This window comes from Nematolebias whitei, chromosome 8 (assembly GCF_014905685.2).
Source record: "Nematolebias whitei isolate Nwh7 chromosome 8, NemWhi1, whole genome shotgun sequence".
In the NCBI taxonomy this organism is placed as follows: domain Eukaryota; kingdom Metazoa; phylum Chordata; class Actinopteri; order Cyprinodontiformes; family Rivulidae; genus Nematolebias; species Nematolebias whitei.
Window position 1 is genome coordinate 13,517,086 of NC_056505.1, and position 19,446 is coordinate 13,536,531.

The 19,446-nt window shown below is 39.2% G+C and overlaps 1 protein-coding gene across 2 annotated transcripts in view; it reads right to left on the reverse strand.

The window, feature by feature from the left end:
* Positions 1 to 19,446, reverse strand: part of sema6a (sema domain, transmembrane domain (TM), and cytoplasmic domain, (semaphorin) 6A) — a 68,830-nt gene that overhangs the window by 39,064 nt on the left and 10,320 nt on the right. For both annotated transcript variants that reach the window (XM_037680968.1, XM_037680967.1), the window contains exons 3-8: positions 16,173 to 16,233; positions 13,993 to 14,055; positions 13,341 to 13,442; positions 5,295 to 5,385; positions 3,094 to 3,213; positions 2,508 to 2,596 (exon numbers count right to left, since the gene is read on the reverse strand). In XM_037680968.1, the coding sequence (XP_037536896.1) occupies positions 2,508 to 2,596; positions 3,094 to 3,213; positions 5,295 to 5,385; positions 13,341 to 13,442; positions 13,993 to 14,055; positions 16,173 to 16,233 (526 nt within the window). The remainder of the gene's footprint in view (positions 1 to 2,507; positions 2,597 to 3,093; positions 3,214 to 5,294; positions 5,386 to 13,340; positions 13,443 to 13,992; positions 14,056 to 16,172; positions 16,234 to 19,446) is intronic.

A 19,446-nucleotide genomic window follows, 5' to 3' on the forward strand; every position in this document is an offset into this window, starting at 1 on the left:
GGCTTAGACTGTCGCCTCAGCTGGAAAAAACAGGATTTAACAATCATGTTTACATGACTGTTAAATTTCATGGAAGGGTGCATTATCATCCCCAGATTTGTGACTCTTTGTGTCTCTAACGGGGCTAGAGAGGAAAGGTTGATGCAGTGGTTCTTGATCGTGCCATTAGTAGGAAACAGTATGACTTCAGTCTTCTTCTCATTGAAACTTAAAAAATTTAAAGCCATCCAGTCCCTGATGTCAGCCAGGCAATCAAGAAGAGGCTGAACAGAACGTGCACCAGTGTGCTTCAGAGTGAAGTAAATTTGACAGTCATCAGCATAGAAATGAAAGGAATTGTTATGTTTACGGAACCTAGTGGTACCTAGTGGTAGCAGGTATAAAAAAAGAGAAGAGGACCGAGGATGGACCCCTGCGGTACCCCCCATTGAAGCGCTGTCAATGCTGAACTAAAATATTTGATGTTTACAAAAAAGGTTCTATCAGAGTGGTAGGATATAAACCATTTGAGGGCTGACCCTGTGATGCCCACCCACTGCTCCAGCCTGGAAATGAGGATCTCATGGTCGATGGTGTCAAAAGCAGATGTAAGGCCCAATAGGACAAGCAGCACAGAGTCACCTGCATCCATTTTCTAAACCTTTACACCAGTATTTGTATTGTATTACAGAGCTACTCCAACACAAATATTATGATACTCCTGCAGGAAGTGCCTCAGGCTGCACCAGAAGTGCTACTGCTGCTTCTGCTATTTGCTCTTGCAAATAACCAGATAATATTATGTAAATTACCATGTAATACAAAATTGGCATTTGATGTAAAACAGCATTTGTTTAAAAATCTGTTAATCTTAACTTTTACTCCAAACTCCACTTCAAAAGATCTGAAATACTGTTTACAGCTACGTACTTATTCAGAATGTACAAGTTTTTTTTAATTCTATAGAAACTGAAATCAATTAAGCTTAGACTATTTTCTCAATAGCTAGAATATAAAAATACAAAATCTAAAACTTTCATTGTAATATTCATTGTAAAACTTTTTGTTAAATGAATCAAATATTTGAAAGACACCACAGTTTCAATCCAGCAATTTATCACTATAACGTAAATTAAACTAGAGGAGTAAATTGGTGTGCTTTGGTGTGTTTGTGAGTCAGCACCTGGCAGCAGAAAGTTTAAACTATACAGCTTCAAATAAGAGCCATGCTATAATTACAGTTCTGCTGTTAGATCTTGCAGCCAGCGTTGTAATTAGCTGTTGTCACACTATACTTAACAGCTACAACTTCGACCATGACCTGAAATTGACAGCGTGACTGTGAGCAAACATGCATTTAAATCAGATCTCTACAAATATACACACCCTCACCTCTGCACACACACCACAGGTATTCACTTCCTCACACAGAAATATGAATCAGAAATTCAGCAGCTATGAAAAGCACAGTAGCTTCCTATATTTAGGGACTGATGGCATAAAAAGCATTTGGAGGAACAGGTAAAAATGTAAACTTATACCAGTTTCTCATTTTTTTGTGCTCGGTACTTCTGAATTTAACTGCTTAAATTTACCCACATATACATAAACAAATGCTTATTAAATCTCTAATGTGAATAAATATTTATCCTTTGTTTTTCCCAAGTAATACTTGAGCAATCAAACTGAAAAACGTATCTCTTCAAGTACATTCGTCAGTTGGCGATAAAGCACAGGCGACTCTTTATATCGTCAGAGAAGGCCATTTTGCTGGGATATAATGAAGAGATATCATTCACTAAATGTTAAATTGCTCTCTGCTCCATCACTTCTCCCACCACATGCATAATTACGCTGACACTGCTTTCAAAACACCCGGCAGATTGAGAAGCTTGATCTGTATTCATGCTCTATATAACACGGCTGTCATTTCTGGCAGTGAATCCATTATTTCTGTGTTTTGCATCGCCTCGGCTCTGTTCTTCTACCGACCCTCTCGTGCAATCCATTTCATTTATTTTGCAAAGTGCATATTCATTTTCATAACGTAACTACCTGCGGCTCAATTAAACTTTCTCGTTGCAAGATCCAAAACTGAACTGAGCGGATGAGGAGAGACGATCCTGTCCCCTTGGTGGAATACCTGAGAAAAGCCTGCTTGTTCTTCAGCTTCTCAGTTTCTGATTCAAGTCACTTGTGTGGAATTTCTTTTGGGAAATTTGGAGACAAAAGGTCAAACGGGAGCGCTGAGGGACGGATGTGGATGTGCAATTCAAGGGGTATATTTAGACATGAAAAGTGGGTCTCCAGACATCAATATATTTTGTTTTAGGATCTATTTTAGGTCACATATCCGGTTCAGGATTGCTAAAATATGTTTGGGCCACTTAACAGCTCCTAAAAGCCTCCTTCCCATTATGTGATACACCCATATCCTGTTGGCTTCCCCAGGCACTTCCTGATTCTCTCAGTAAATAGGAAGTCACCTCTGATTAGAGCTCAAACAATTGAGAAAGAACTGTGCTTACCTTTCCCATTGTGTTGTACTCCATGGCAATTTCCCGAAAGAAGAAATAGATGAAGTCTCCATAATTGACTGCCTGGACAAAGTACGGCTCTGCAGGAAGGCAAAAAAGAAACGAACATTTGAGTCAAAGTGATATTTTGTCCTGACAAAACAGTTCTGACACCATATTTCACAGTAAACTGGTCCAATTTCTGTCATAATACGGAGAAAATGTCCAACTGAGAGTCTTGCGAGCATCAATCTATAATCTTTTATCTCGGCACAACAATTTGCATCTGAGAAAAGACAGTTATCTTTATTGAGATTTGACCTACTGGACTTGTGCTTGTTTCATTCTGGGAGCTGAGCAGTTTCAGCTAGAGCAGAGTGACAAAATAAATCTGCATCAAGCAGAGTGTGTCGTTTTAGCACGTGTCACTGTACACAGTCATTTATACACAGAAGTGCAAAGATGAGTTTTCACGTACATCATAAATCACAGAACAGTGAAGCATGCATGCCTAAGCCCCAGTGTGTGTTTGCATCCTTTTTTAGCAAGGTTGCTTCTTTCCAGCTACCATAACTGTGTTGGTGTATCCCCAACTCACCTTTCAGCCATTTGGAGTCGTGTTTGACAGTGCGAAGAGTCGGACTGTCGCCAAGGCTACGATAGATGACCGCATCGATCGCTAGAAAGTCAGTTACGGTGGCCGAGTACAGCTTGCCATCTGGAAAGGGAATGCAGAGACAGAGAGTGCAATGAGGAGGAAAGATGGAGACAAACAGAGAAAAAGAATAAAGAGAGAAAGAAACATTTGCCACAAAGAAGAGAAAAATGTGAGGCGAGTTACATTAATTCAAAAGAAAAGAAAGTGCACAGTTACTAAGAGATTCATTCTCTTTGTCACTGGATGAACAAACATGTTTTTGATGATTCAGACCTGATTCACAGAATTAAGTGATGCACAACAAACTTTTCAACATGGTGCACCTTTTTTCTTTCACAAACACCCTTTAAAATCCCAAAGACTGAGTTTCTGTAGTGTAGAGCACCAGAAAAAGCCACAGTGACACACTTCTACACACGTCCATACACACATACGCTTCAAAAACACAATGCAGAACCAGAATGACCTCAGCCTGCTTCGGCTAAAACCACAGTGGAAACTCAAACGACATAATTGAAAGGATGGCAGTTGGAGGAACCCTCTTGATTACTCAGTGCTCCCAGCTCCTTCCAAGCTGCTCTGCAACACATCACTGCACAAGTTTGGCATTTGCTCTCATCATGTGCTTCAAACCAGCAGGGACAGCTCATCAATAGTGCCATAAATCGGTTCACAGTGAACGAGAACTGGATGTCTTTAGCAGCCAGTGGATAGCACCCCACCAACAGAGAGCTAGCTGACTCATTCTGGCCCCATCTACTTGTGACTTATTTTTAATCACATGCATATTGAAAACACTGAATGAGAAACAAAATGGATAACAGCAGAGTACAGTGAAAGCCAAAGATAAATTATTTATTCTGTTTCCACAGTACCACTGATGCATTTCCAATGATCTCAATAAGAAGTGAATTCCTGACATGGAACAAACGTAGCCCAGAGATTGATGTTTTGCTCTGTTGTACATGTCAAACTCTGGCTTTCTCCTCTGACAATGTCAGAATACCACCATTAAAATAAACCACAGGAGCTCAATAAAATTAATAAATGCAACCACTACTAACTGCTCACTCAAATGCACACAAATAGCAAACTATTTCCAAACTGTTCCACCATTAAAAAGCCACAGATAGCAGAAAAATAGGATTAATACTTTGTCCTTCTCATAGCAGCCAAAAACCTTGCTTTCAAAGACAAATCCAAAGAACAAAGACTAACAATCAGTAGAGGTGGACAGATTTGGATTTTTAAGTGGTTGATTCCTGTGCCAGTCTTTATCTTTATCAATAACAGTATGGTCTAAGGCCATTTTTAAACTAGAATGTTTGCCTTTTTTAAGTCAAAAGTTTAATATTTTATACTATGAATAAGATTTTGACTAAAATAATTGTTATTACATGCAATTTAGGGTCTAATGAGTAAATGTCATATTTTTTTCTTGTTCAGAACTGGTTTGCAAGTCTGACAAACAGACTCACAAACAGAACAGAGAAGAACTGAGACATGGTCAGGATGGACCTGACAGACTCAGAGGAAGGAGGCAGTTGGTTGTGGGTGGATAGATCACCACTGAACACAAGGTTTGATTGTTGCAAAAACATTTTGGTCTATTTCAAGAGTTAAAGCCGATGCAGCTTATTAAACTTTTTTTTTAATTTTGTTCTTTATTGCTTAGTTTGAGTTTATGGGGGGTACAAAGAGCTTGACGGCAAATGTTGGATCATTACAGCAGTAATGGACTGTATGAGGATGAGAAAGAACAATGAAGACTATCTGAATTATTAATTTGACAGGTATTGTGATGATCCTAACAAATTTATTCTTTTTTTTTTAACCTTTTCTACAATTTATTGACATTTTGTTATAAATGATGCTCCATGCATGAAGTTATCTATACTTTCCCCTCTAAAAGTAGCCTTTCTTTTCTTAAAAAGTAAATTAAACAATGTTTTAAAAGCTAATAATTAAGCATAAATAGTACTCTTTTAAAAGTTTGTGGAATATGATTAATTAATCAGTTGTGGTGCATACAGATTTGTGGATATTAGCAAAAGTCATCTTAATTAATTGACCAGTCATCCAGTCGTTCTTTGCTTTTTAATGTAAAAATAAGTAAGTCACAGAAAATTGTTCAATCTTACTAGCAAAAAGAGCAACATTGGCGTGCTTTGCATCGTACGGACAGCGGGCCATCCCACTGATCTCCTCCCCCAGAGGCTCCATGGTGTCCATCTAGGGTCAAGAAAAAGGTGAAAGGTCAGAACTGTGGCGTGTCAAACAAATCAACTGACTAAAAATAAAACTTTGACTGTGATGACTTCCTGTTGAAGTCAAAATAAAAAAAGGAACGTCTTAACAAATGTCAAAACTTTGACTGTTTTAAGATAGTAGTAAAACAGAAAGTGTGTTAATGCGATCCGGTGGGTGTATCGATAAAATTATTCCAAATGCTGTCTTCTCCAGGCCAGGAGTGCATCCATTTAAAACTGATCTAACCTAATCACCCCTGGATGCCACTCGTATCCCACTGATGTCTGTCAAAGCTGCACAGATGGGGAGTATCTGGGAAACTGTCACAAAGAAAGATGAAAAACCAGACATTTTCCACAGTAATGTGCTTCACGGTATGGGTGGATGGATCTTTTATCCTCCATGTGCACTGATGTTGCAGCAGAGTTTTAACAACCCTCAAGACAGATCTCCAGCCCATTTATTACACATCTTTCTCCTGGCCTGATTTCTTAAATCTGTGCTTTTTGCTGTGCAGACGAATAAAATATGTGAAAAGGGAGAAAACGGGTGAGCACACAGCCCTGAGCAGCGGATACGAGAAACTTTTACTAAACCACAGAAGTTTAAAAATATCGGATCAGATAGTAGTGGTTATTTTAGTGATATATTTTGCAGTTTTAACAGCCATGTGCTGAGAAGTTTTCCTTCAGCGAGGCTTGTTAACCTTCATTTTAAAATCCTATATTTTAATCCGCACTTCAAAGAGAAAAGTTGACTTTTTGTGGCACTAGGAGAGTAGTTTAACCAATTTTGTTGAGTTACTCAGTGTTCCCATTTCCTAAAGCTATTTAGAGTTCTTGTTAAATGTCACTAGTTTGGATCTAGTTGCAAATATCTAGAGAAGTTTGTCTCTTTTTATCCCATGTTTGGTTCTGGTGAAGCAGGAAAAAATAAGCTATGGATACAAATGTTCATGAACTAAGAACAAAAACAAATACTGATCAGGGATTGAGGTCCAAAAATACAACTATACTTCAAATTTCTTAGTTTGCAATAAATAATATAGTTTCTTTCCATATATCTATTTCCCTCTGTCTTATTGTTTACGACCACGCTTTCTTACTTTCTCCTTTTTCTCTCCATAGAAGCGAGAGAGGCTCACAAGTCTGCAAACTGCTTACGCCGCCCTTTCTGCTCTCTAAACAGGTCATTTTGTTTTCTATTCCTGTCTCGGCGGAAACAGTTATCATCTGCCCACTAAAAAGGTCAAACGTGCACGCAAACCGGCGCGCGCACACATACGCACTGCAGTGCAATAGTGGGAAAAAAAAAAAAAAAACCTCACCAGAGAAATTGTTGAAGCTGATTTGGCCGAGAGAATTAGAAGTGACCTTTTACAACAAACAGAACCACTAGCAGCAGTGTGATGCTTGACCTCTTGTTCTGTTATTTTGGAAATTAAAATAAAATAAATGTGAACACATCATATATTGTTATTTTTCAGGCAGATAAACAGCTGGAGAAAATGACATGGGAACTTGCATCAAACGTCAGCAGCTCCTGTGTAATCTGCCTAACATAAGCAGCCTGTCCCTCCCTGTCACAACTCTCATATCTCTCACACCTCCCCCCGCCCCCCCCCCCCCCCCCCCCCATTTATATCTCCTCTCTTGTTTTCACCAAGACAGTGACCTCTGTCTGCTGGGCCTGGCCGTCTGTCACTAATCTGTTCCTGCCGCTAGAACAGTGGAGGACACTCCCAGCCTTGCCGCAGATACGCGTCAGGCTCCAGTCTCCTGTCGAGCTGGCATGTGCTCGTGGTGCCTTCCATGGCATTAGCCCTGTCAAAAGCAATATTCAATATTTTGAAAAGAGCTGACAGAAATACTTAAATCGGCCATGCTCCACCACAACGAGCATAAACACAAGAAAATGTAATGTTTAAACTGGTTGATGGAATTTTTTTTTTTTTTTCCCATTGTTTACCAGACTAACATTATTATCCTGTCAACCTCACTGGCGTTGACAAAGAAAGAGAGGGCTTAGGCTTTGTGGGGACATAATTTAAAACAAAGAAAGGGGAATATAGAGTTGTTAGATGTTGTCAGGCCTGCTTCACACACACACACATGCACACACACACTGTTGTGGGGATCTACTGTATCCTTGCAGATTTAATGTATACAGTAATTTTAGCTTGAGGTATATTGTATTTGAATGAATTAATTACTACAGCAGCTCATTTGTGCTTTCTATAGGCTATATGCTAATTAATTAGACAAACACCAAGCAGGGCCAAAACATGCCCATTAGGAACGTTATAATTGGGTCAGAATTGCTTGTGAGGTTCTGATTCCATGTAACAAATGCTTGGAAGACTCAAAGTATTTGTTTCTGTTACTGGATGCTTTTTTTAATTATTATTATTATTGAAGACAACTGCAATTATTGGTTTTGTAGAAATGAAACACTTGGGGTTTCAGTTAAACTCAGTCAACTGAACCAGTTTTACATTACATATTGAAAAGCTGAATTGAGGTTTGTCAGGTTTTTTTTCTATCTATAGAGTTGTTACATATAGAAATGCATGGGTTTTTTAACAAAACTGACACATAAGCAAATAAAATGTCTACCAAACCAAATTAGTTTGACTACTGCAAGAGATATGAATCAGACCAAGCACTAAATAAGTTGAATCAACTCTAAAGGTTCATGCTGACCCAACCTAACTAGGCAATTAAAGCTTTTTTGGCATTAGTCAACAGAACTGCCTGATGCCAAAAAAAAAGTAGTTATTTGTGCTCAAGGGTAGTCTGTAGTAAGTCAGCACATTCAAATAAAAAAACTTGTTTCAACCAAGTTATTAAAATAAATAAAAAAAAGAAAAAGAGACAGTGACAGACCCCAGTGGATTAGCCCTGCAGGTCATTTTCAGAAGCTGTTTGACACTTTGCAGCTGCGTTGAGTCCCACATGTGTTTCTATGTAATCCATATTTTCACCTGCAACCACTCTCCATTCATAAAGTCGAGTGCACAAGTTCACACCTGGTGCAGAAGAGGGTTTGAAAACCACTAAAAAGGAAAGCATCTCCCTGGTGATTAATAGTCATGGTTGTTTTTTCTGTGAACTCGATCTGAGGCGGATGAAAGCTTTCCACGATCCCCCTTTCTCAACAACACTGAAAACTTTGCAGATACCTGAACAACAATCGTGCTTTAATTCAGTGGTTCTCTATTTTTTATTTTATTTTGTTGTTATTTTCGCTTTCAACCCACAAAATAACAACGAGGGTGTGTAATATAAACTATTTTCTGCCGTAGTACAAATTAGCTAATAAAGAAAAAGAACAAAAACATAATGACAACAGAAACCGTCTCAATAACCATTATGTTATTTTATCTGTTTATAATCATTGTTTTTGTCTTTAACAACATTTACACATAAAATGTGCTCTTATCAATCTTTTTTTATTTATCTTGATTTCTCAAGACCTTCTTGTGAACCTTCATTTGGTGTTTTATGGCCCATGGTGGGATCTTAACCTCAACTTTGGACGATGCTGTTTTCATATTTCATATTCATCACCTCCTTCTCTCCTTCTGGTATGTTTTAGTAGAATTTATAACACTAAACATAATAACTGTATAATTAACTTTCCATTCTAATGTAACATTTTAAATGAAATACATTTTAATCATCAGTCGGCTCCTGAAATAGCATCAGCAGAAAGAAATCACGTAAACTTCATTTTTCGCCTAGCAACAATACTTCAGCTACTTCTGCCGGCACAAATTGTTTCAAATGCTGCAACTTTCAAGTACAAACAGTATCATCACCTGGAAGTCAGAGACTTCGAGGCTCCCCACCGATTCCCTCACCCCAGCTTCACCCGGCAACAGGCGATGAAACTGACTCCATTCATACATCAACCCAGCTGGATGGGGTGTTTATTATTACAGCACAGCAAGAGCGTGACAGTGGGAGAAAGCAAGAGAGAAGAGAGGGAAAGACGGAGAAGTGGCGGCAGCGACGAACGGAGAGAGGTATTAAAGTTGGCAGAAGACGAAGGGAGGAGAGAGGTGAGGCAAGAGGGATTAAGAGAAGGAAAAAAGAGTTGCGTGGTGTGCCATGTTGCTAAGGTGTCTGACAGGGGTGTTTCTACATGCATTTGTGGGTCAAAGTGCACTGAATGGGGTGTACAAACTAATGAAGACAGCAAAAAGAAAGAAAGAAAGACTCGGAGAGACGTGAAAATAAAAAGATAACCTGGCAGCGAAAGTGTCAGAACACAAAACAGTGTGTGATGTTGCTGGCTCAGTCCGACGCCCTCTCTGCCCCCTGTTTTCTCCCGACTTTCTGCCTCCTTCCACCTCTTTACTCCCCTTCCATGCCTCCCATTCCCTCCTGCTCGCCCTCCCAGCTTTGTTGATTAATGTGGGATGAGGCTGGCCCCAAAACAGAAGCTCTTTTTAGTGCTGTCACACTGGGGAGATGGAGAACCGGACTGTGGCCAAGGTGGATTTAACCACACACACACAGAACACACACACTCTTTTTGACCAAACAGCCTGGATGAGCCCAGTGGGCCATCAAAGGCCCAGTATCTGCCCAGAGAGTCTGCCAGCAGAGTGGGGTGTGTGATGCTTTTTGAAAAACGTGTGTTGCAATGTGGCATGTTTGCAAAGGTTTCAACACTTGTTTGATGTACTCACACACTTTTTCTCCCTTACATGTGTTCAGACTGACTGGGTGCAAAAATTCAATATAAAAGTCACACATGTTTCTAAACAAAACCGGGGCTTGCCATACCAAGAACATCAAAATGGCTCCAAAATGGTGGCTAATTGGAGCGAATATGAAAGAAGGGTTTACCTTATTGCTACAGACAAAATCAATTAATCAAATTCTCTGACTGTTCTGTCACGGGGAGGCATGCTTGTGTCTCCAAGCAAGGCCATTTGACCAAACCTTGCTTTGTTTTACAGCACTTCCCTACACTTCATATTAACTCCGGCAGCAATATCAGCGCAGTAACGGCTAAAACCAACCTTGAAACCATAACCTGAGGCGCTATAAAAGCTAACCACCCCTGATAAATGCAGAGACATAAATTCCACTTTCCCTGCAGTGGGAGTTGGTGAGTTGAAAGACATCCATTCTGTGTGCTTAGCATGCTGAACCATAAAGGCAACAGAGCAGAAATGTCTAGCTTTTCTGATAAACAGACCTAGTGGACCAAAGCAGGAGAGAGTTCGCCACAGGCTACACAGATAAGATCTCTGAGTGCTGCTTCTGTCGCATCACATCCCAACAAAGACAACAATAACGTTCATGAGGACGAAACCGCCGCTGAGTGTGTCCTGCTGTCGCTCTGTCCTGCTGTCGCTCTGTCCTGCTGTCGCTCTGTCCTGCTGTCGCTCTGTCCTGCTGTCGCTCTGTCCTGCTGTCGCTCTGTCCCAGGCTGTCTTTGTTTCGTGCGCAAACTTTGCTCATCAGATTTCTCTGTCCTAATACTTCATATTTTATCTAACTAACATAAATTCTTGTGGTCTTTTAGAAGTTTGAGCAGGCTTGGAAACAAAAATTGTGTTTGATTATGTTCTATTAATTGAAATGTATTTTTATTTAGTTAGTTTAAGATGGGAGACTTCTGCAGTGCGTTCGCTAAAATGCTGCAAATGCAAAAAAGATTGTCTTATAAAAAGAATTGTAGTCCACACTTTATTTTGACCTTGATGCAATGTGAAAAAGATTAATTAAAAGGAACTAAGCAGTTTAAAACAAAATCAAAACTGAACCTAAAGCCCCTTAACAGCTTGTAAATCTTTCTGCCTCAAGAAAACCTGAGCTAGGTTGACTCTAATCTTTCTTCTTTCCGTTTTTAAAGTTTATTTCCTTGACAGAAGGAATTCACAGGCACTACCAATAGTCAGATAAGCTGCCACAGGACTGGAAGGTGAAGTTCCCACTCCCTAGAAAGAACAACATAACATTACTAATTAAATAAATTCCCCAATGGCGTACTACTTGTTCTTCGCTAAAGCATCATATTTGCATTACCAAGTTTTTCCATCTACATTTTCTGTTCAGTGTCCTGAGATGACTTTTGTTGTGACATGGCGCTATACAATATAAATAAACTGAATTAAATTGAATTCACCCTAACTAACTTTAAGCCAGGGGTTCTCAAACTTTTTGGGTTCAGTGACCCGTTACAGGGGAGCAAAAGTTTCAGGGACTCCCTCATAACCCTCATGTTTATGAAATAATTTTCTTCAATTTGTCTCTTCAATGCAATGGAAATATATGTAATAGTCCCTCGCTGCAGTTCGTTTATCGCGGACCCGCTCTATCGCGTTTTTTCAAAATAAGACTGGACACTACACATAATGGCTGATTGATGGATGAGCCGCATGATCGGCATGGAATTTTTATTTAAAATAAATTATTTAAAATTATTTAGCACCTGCTGCACCTTTGTGCAACCCACAAAGCTGGAAAAAAAGCTTCCTCCTGCATCTCTGTGCAGCCCACACTGCAGGATACGCTTCCTGTTGCAGCTGATCAGCTGTTCTCCATGCAGAACGTGGGGAGTGGGCGTGGCCGAAAGCACTTGCTGGTGGCTGAGTGCAGCTGAGGCGCAGAGCTGAAATCATGACGCGTTTAGAGTTTAGAACGATTGTTTAGAATATTGCAAGAGTTTGGGAAGTGTTGAAAATGGCTTTTTATTTTATTTATTTATTTTTTCTAAATGCTAAAATAAACTACTACTTACTGCATGTACTACTATTTCTACTTCACGGTTTTTCACTTGTCGCGGGGCTTCAGAGTACAGATCTCCTGCGATAAACAAGGGACTACTGTAATATAAATACTTAAGACATGTTCTTTAATAGTGTTAATACAATATTTATATTTTTAAACATGGGGAATTTTTCATTCAAGACACACTAAATTAACTTTTTTTTTATTACAGTTTGGAAAAAATTAGCAGCATCAGAAACTACTTCAAACTTACAGAATCATAACACGGTAGTTGTACCAAGTAAAAGTGTTTAATTTGTAAACTGATCGATGCCAGAACGCAAATAGTGGGCGGGGGTGGGAGTGGGGGGTCTGGGTGTCCTTCCCCAGACATTTTTGAATAAGGTAGATGCATTCGCACATGACTTACATGTGGTGGTTCGAAATTGTGTAAACAGGGTCCCAGTTACATCCAACAATAAAATGTAAAAGAAAAACAGTACTAAGATCTAAGATACGAACTTTAGTGACTTTAATTTACACAATTTTAATTCTGATCAAAATTGTTATATATATATGTTTGTTTGTTTTTTTTACAGCATCATGTACTGCAGATTTACAATCGAAGGAGGGAAAATCTCAACTGGCACATCTGTTTTTATGTTTTCCCATCTGCTTCCTTAGCTTTCTTCTTCCTTTCTTGTCGATTTATTGACAGCTTTATTCGTCTCCTGCAAGTCACTCCTAATTTTTACCTGCAACATTTTTTCAACCACAGTAAAAAAAAAGAAAAAATTGATTGAAAGTTTTCCAGACATGCCTGCCTGAATATGACCCTGCAGAAGTTTACAGGAGATGGTTGAATTGGATTTCAGGACTGTGTCATCACCTGCATTTCACACTGTGTGCATGTGTGGGTGAAAAATATGGGTTGATAGGTTTCTGTGCTTCTAAATCGAGCGTGTCAACCTGCAGATAAAGACTTAAGAGGAGGCCTGCTGACTTGTGAAAGTCATCTAACTACACTCATACCATGGCAACTTTTACAGCTGAAGTAAAAATATATATATATATATATAAAAAAAACTGGAAATGTGTGTGTGTGTGTGAGCAACAACACAAGAAAGGAATTTTACAACTCTCTGTGCAGCATGTATGACATTTATCTGCCATTGAGGTACATTTCTGTAGATTCATCTGCTACCCTACCTTGTAGGTTCGACAAGAGGGATTGAAAGCGTTTGTTCCACAAACAAACAAGGTGTCGTCATTTTGCTGCAGGAGGACTTTGATGAAATTGTGACACTCGTCCTTCGGGAGCGCAGGGCAGGAAAAGAAACAAAGACAATAAGAAGACAGAAAGTCCACGGTGACATTTATGACTTTACTGTTATCTTCTCATAGTTTGAACAACAAGAAGGTATTTTTTTCTTGTTTTTTCCTCTGAAATGTAGCATGTAAAACGAGCAAGAAGCATGCGCAACACACAGTAACACTTCATCAGGGGAGATGTTTGCAGCAAAATTTTATGAGCCTTTTAAGGGCTTTCTCAAGGAATATTGGAATAATAAATCTTGCTTGAATCGGAAAAAAATGTAGCAAAACTAAAGATAAATATAAATATCACCAATGACACGATCCATAAAATATTAGAGCAGATGCTCATATAAACCATAAATAACATGTTATTGCAAATTAGGGTTCTTTTAGTGTGTATAAATGTGAGGAGCAGAGTGGGAGACTGTATGTTATTAAATCGGATGTACTCTGGAAAGGTTTTGTACAGAACAATGTGAGATTCATTCCATAAATGACATAAAGGTGAAAGCTGCATATGCAGAGTTTACATGTGTTTTCTTACCTTATGCTTTCCTTTCATTCTGCAGGTGTCCACATCTGGCTGTCTGGACTTCCACGTCATTTTCTGAAAATAATGCGTAAAGAAATGAAACCAAACTGATAAACATTAAAAGAGGAAAAAGAAGCAGACGGCTCAATACAGCTCAATAACCCGTCCACACGCTGGTCAATAATCATCATTTAGCATTTCCAATTATTGATTTCCCTCATGAGGAAACAGCTTTGAGGTGAACTTTATTCTAACCACTGACTGATGATCAGTTTAACTCTACAACACTGGTCCTGGATCAGAAAGGACACCCACCACATCTTACATCTAACATGCACTTATCCATCAATGACAAGTCACAAATACTAACACACACACACCCCACTCCGGACCCCTCCTTGTGTGGCCGGAGGGTCAGCGCTCAGCCACAGGTTCAGACCGCTGCATACGCTGCGACGCTGTTGTTAAACATGTTTGGAGCTCAGCCGCTGATTAAAGACCCTCAGTCATCAATCAGTAGTCGCCTCTCCCACCAGCCTTTCATCTCCAGCCTGCTCTCATTAAGACCCATTCGCCAGGCTTGGACATTGAAGTGGATGAGGTGGAGGGATGGAGGGTGGTTGTATAAAGAGAGCCCTGTTTGGGTTTAGTTAGCGTCTATTATGTTCAGGACAAGCACTGCTAGAGAGAAGTGGTTTGACCAGATTAGAGAGTGGTAACGATGACCAAAAGTCTATTGATTTGTATATGAAAAACTGTTAAAATAATCTGAATATGTGCAACAGAGTTGTACAATGTCCTTTTATTTCCTTTAACTAAAATGTGCATAAGTTTTGATTCATTCCAAATTTTGGTACATGTTGTTTTCAAAGAACCAGACTTCCTTCTAGTTTGTTAAGAGTCTTGATCAACAGTCTTCAATTATTATTTTTTTGTTTGTTTTATTTTTGTTTTTACTTAAGCTATTTTTACTTCATTTTAGTCAAGTTGTTTAATCTACTATGGCAACATAAAATTACAACACTGTGTTGTTTAACCAATAAAAAAAAAGAGGACAGTTAATTGGCCAAAACAAGTGTCAGCATTAAAAAAAACTCTCTATAAAATATAAATACTACCTTTAGGAAACAAATAAAAAAACAATCAAGCAAAGACTTGGCAAAATAAATGGATTTTTGGGAATCCCCTTGTTGGTAATTATTATTTTAAATTGTATCTTTAGTATTTTTCAGAAATTCATTTAAAGAAATGGGACACGGTAATGGCTGGACATGGGCACCAGTGACCCAAGGAAGAGGTGGGTAAAGATGATGGATGGATGGATGGATGGATGGATGAATGGATGGATGGATGGATGGATGGATGGATGGATGGATGGATGGATGGATGGATGGATGGATGGATGGATGGATGGATGGATGGATGGATGGATGGATGGATGGATGGAAAAAAGTGTCTTATTATGACTGGCAGCTGGTAACAAAGTACCTAAAATTACAATTTAAAATTGGTTATTAGGATTTCTGTCGACCCAACACTGGTCTGTTGCTTCAGTTTAGGAATTTTTTTGCCTGAATCATTTAAAAGTATAAGACGGGTAGCTTAATAAGCCCACACATGCACAAATTCCTTCTGAAAATGATCAGATACTGGACCTAAAAATGAGTGAAAAGGCAGCTAATGTCCACAGAAAAGATTTAAAAGACCTTCAGAAAGTCTAAAGGAACATACATGTAATTAAATATACTTTTAGAAGATTTCAAGTAAGTCTGGCTGCTTGGAGGCAAAACACAAAAGGGATGATTCGAGACTTCTGCACAGTACTGCATCTTTGATTTGCAGTTCATTTAGAAAGTGTTCCTTATCTGTTCCCAGTTTATCTGCATCAATCCATTCTCTCCAGCTCCTTCCTTTTAGCTTCCAGTACACACCCACTCAACTTCCGCTGCCCCGCTGATCAGCGTGGATGACGCAGGTGGTTTGCTAACTGATTGATTGGATAATCTTCTTAGCGGGGTCACCATGGCTCCCACCAGTGAGCAGGTGGGTGAGTGCTGACGGGCAGATAGATGTAAACATGCATGAAACGCACGTGCACGCACAAATACACCGAGCCAGGTTATTAGGGTTACGCTGTCGATCACTGCGCAGCGAGCGCAGCAAATCCTCAGAGAATCTGACGTCTCACTCACCTTGCTGAAAAAGATCTCGTCACCGTTGGCAGTCTCCGTGTCCACCGTGTATATGTGATCCCTGTCAGCGACAACGAGATTGAGAAAAAGCAGGAGGTTAGGCGATAAGAGGTCAGACAGTGACAGACAGTCAAAAACCCAACAATCAATAACCCCAGCTACTTTGTCTGTTTCCCCCCGCCGGCAGCGGACAACATCAGAAAATGGGGCATTTGCGTAAACTTTGTTCAAACTTCAAAAAAATGTACAATAAACAAAAGGAGGCCAGAGCTATTTGCTCTGTCAGACAGAAACAGTCAACAAAGCTTCAGAGCGCCGTGGCACAGGCCCGAGGACAAAAGCCTCTTTGTCCCAGAGAAAGGTCCCTATGAGAGGGGGGGTAAGGTTGAGACGGGAGGTGCCAAGTCACTCAGAGCTGTTCGGGTCAATTAAGTCTGGTGTTTGAGTCACAGGAAATCTATACTAACACTCATTATTGCTCAGACAAGAAAACACATGTGTACTGGCCTGGAAATATAAAAGCTTCTCCTGTATTACGCAGTCAAGCCATAAAAGGCCCAGCAGGGCATATGGAAGTTATAAACCTGAAAAAAGGTTACCCAGATCTCAGAAGGACAGCCCAGCATGTGGGGAGTTTGAGTGCAGAAGGTGGTGCGAACGGATGAAGGCGAAGGAAAGAGGGATTTATCTCATTTTCGGTAAAGAACCAAAGGTGACCATGCCAAATGATGTAACCACTTTAATTTGGTGTAGATTAGTTGCCAAGCGTGTTTTTAATCAAAGTGTGTAACAGTGGCATCGTCAAGACTCGCGGCTTAATTACGTCCCAGCTCCCCACCCTGTGCTCTGCCTCGCTCTCTCATTAACTAAATCTAATAAAGTCTTTGGAGTAACAGCCACCTTGAAATGAATCTACTTATATCACTTTCCTGGGGGGCGATGAAGTTTCCTTGAGGATAAAACCCAGTCTGCTGCGCATTATCAGCCTCAAAGCTCCAAAATGAATAATTAATGTTTGAGAAGTTGATATTAAGGTTCTGCATTCTCTGTGATGGGCCAGTAATTCCCAAATCTGTTTTTAGCTTTGGTTTGGTTTGCTCGTTTTTTTATGATGGCACTGAAGTCTTGAAATGTTTCACACAGTCCTTCACAACTGCTTAAATTGTTTTATTCTGCATTTTTGTCTTTATCATTGTGGACTCAGGAATTCACAGAGGAATAAAAGCAACAGCATGTTTTGGTATAGTTTTTCATGTGAAGTTAAACTGCCTCTCCAACTTAATTTAGGGTAAATTATTTCTCTCAGGGGATGAATGAAATATAATCTCTGTTTAATCTAAACTTCAACAAATATTTTACAAACCTGACCAAACTTTTTATTCTATTTGGCCAAAATGTAATCAGATTTTTTTTTTTTAAGTAGAGTTCTGTTAAAAGTCATAAACAAAGTTTTGCATGTTGTAGAAACCTCTCTCAACAACCTCAGTTTGGAGAAACAGAGTTGAATTCTGGCCAGACTGACGAGCTAATGACCAGAGACTGAGATTAAAGTGCATTACTGCCATTATATAACATCTCCAATTCCAAAATTGAGTCTTTACTAGAAATGTAAATGGTAAATGGACTGTACTTATATAGTGCCTTTCTATCTAATCAAGACACTCAAAGCACTTTACAACACAATCTGTGCCCTTACCCATTCATACAGCACTCTACTATATCTATACAAAGCTAATCTGAATCTGTAGAGACTAATCAGTGTTTTAGTTCACATTCATGCACCAATGGGACATATAAAAGGCTGAGGAGTTCAATGTCTTGCCCAGGGACACTTCATCATGTGACTGCTGGTGGAATTGAACCCCCAACTCTCCTTTTGGAGGACAACCGCTCTAACCACTCAGCCACAGGTGATGTGACAGTACTCATGTCACAGTTCATTACCTACATCACTATGAGGGTCACAGTTTGGGATAGTTTTGGTACAAAATATTTTAAAAAGACACCATTTTTAAATAGTATTTTTTACAGACTATAGCCCTCCCAGAAGCAAAGACGAAACAAACATGCAAATTAAAAAACAGTCTTCTTAGCGAGCTAAGTGTAAGCACGATCCAAGTCTTTTGAACAGCTCTTTGCAACAAATGATGGAAACTAAGTCGTGGAGTCATTCCCAATTTATTAGTTTTATTTTGTTCCTCCTCAAACGCAGAGACAAACACTCCTCCTTTGCATTACACTGTGAAAGAGGACAGGCAAAGTGGGCGAGTGCAGCAGGGATGGGGGGGGGGGGGTTCCCCACTTGACAAGACACGTGGTACAGCCCTTACGTCGTGCATCACGTACGTTCTACGTCACGACATACAGCCATATAAGGTGACATGAAACTGAACAGCTCTTTGAAATAACAGATCTTCAAGATCCAGCTCCCTTCAGACAGCCATATATATCCCATCTCTATTGACTTCAAATTAATTTATTTAATATGCTAAAGGCTTTACCCAGTATTGTTTTAAAACATTACATGATAGAACTGCTTGCCGTACTTGTACTTTTCGTCTCCTTCTGCTGCAGCTGATTGTGACCATTGGTTCTTTTTCACACGGTGGATGTAAATTAAACTGAAAGTATTTAGTATTAATTTAAATCAACCATAGTTTAGAGTGTTTAAGAAGTATATTTCTCAGTTTGTTTGTTCTGTCTTGGCTGTTAGTAAAATGCAATTAAATAAAATGTATGCCCGCTCTGGGATCAACAATCATCTGTGGTTGATATATTCAGAATCAGTTTTTTGTACCTGTTCAAAAAGTCTGCACTGAACCATCATGACATGAATTACACTCCTATTATGTTCATAAAATTAGAAATCTGGCAACAAATTAAAGTGAAAGTAACAATTGATAAGGAAATGTGCCTTAAAAAAAAGAAATAGAACCAGAATGTTTCTAGAAGTGGAGATGTAAAGTTCTATGCAAAAAATATTTGGATGGTTTTAATGTTTTCTGAGATCAAAATGGGTATTTAATATGTAATAACCACTACTATCATTGCACAACTCTATTAAAGTAAAAGGACTGAATCTCCTTGTTTTATAAGTGGAAACGTTTTAAAGGGTGCGTAATATTTAAATTTATTTAAGCAACAACGCAGTAATTTAACACAGTTTTGCCCATTTCAGAATAAAAAGAGACATTTTCTGTTTTAAAATACACAAAAATCAGGGTCTAAACCATTAGAGGTAAAATAGACTGATAATATTACTTTGAAGTGCTGA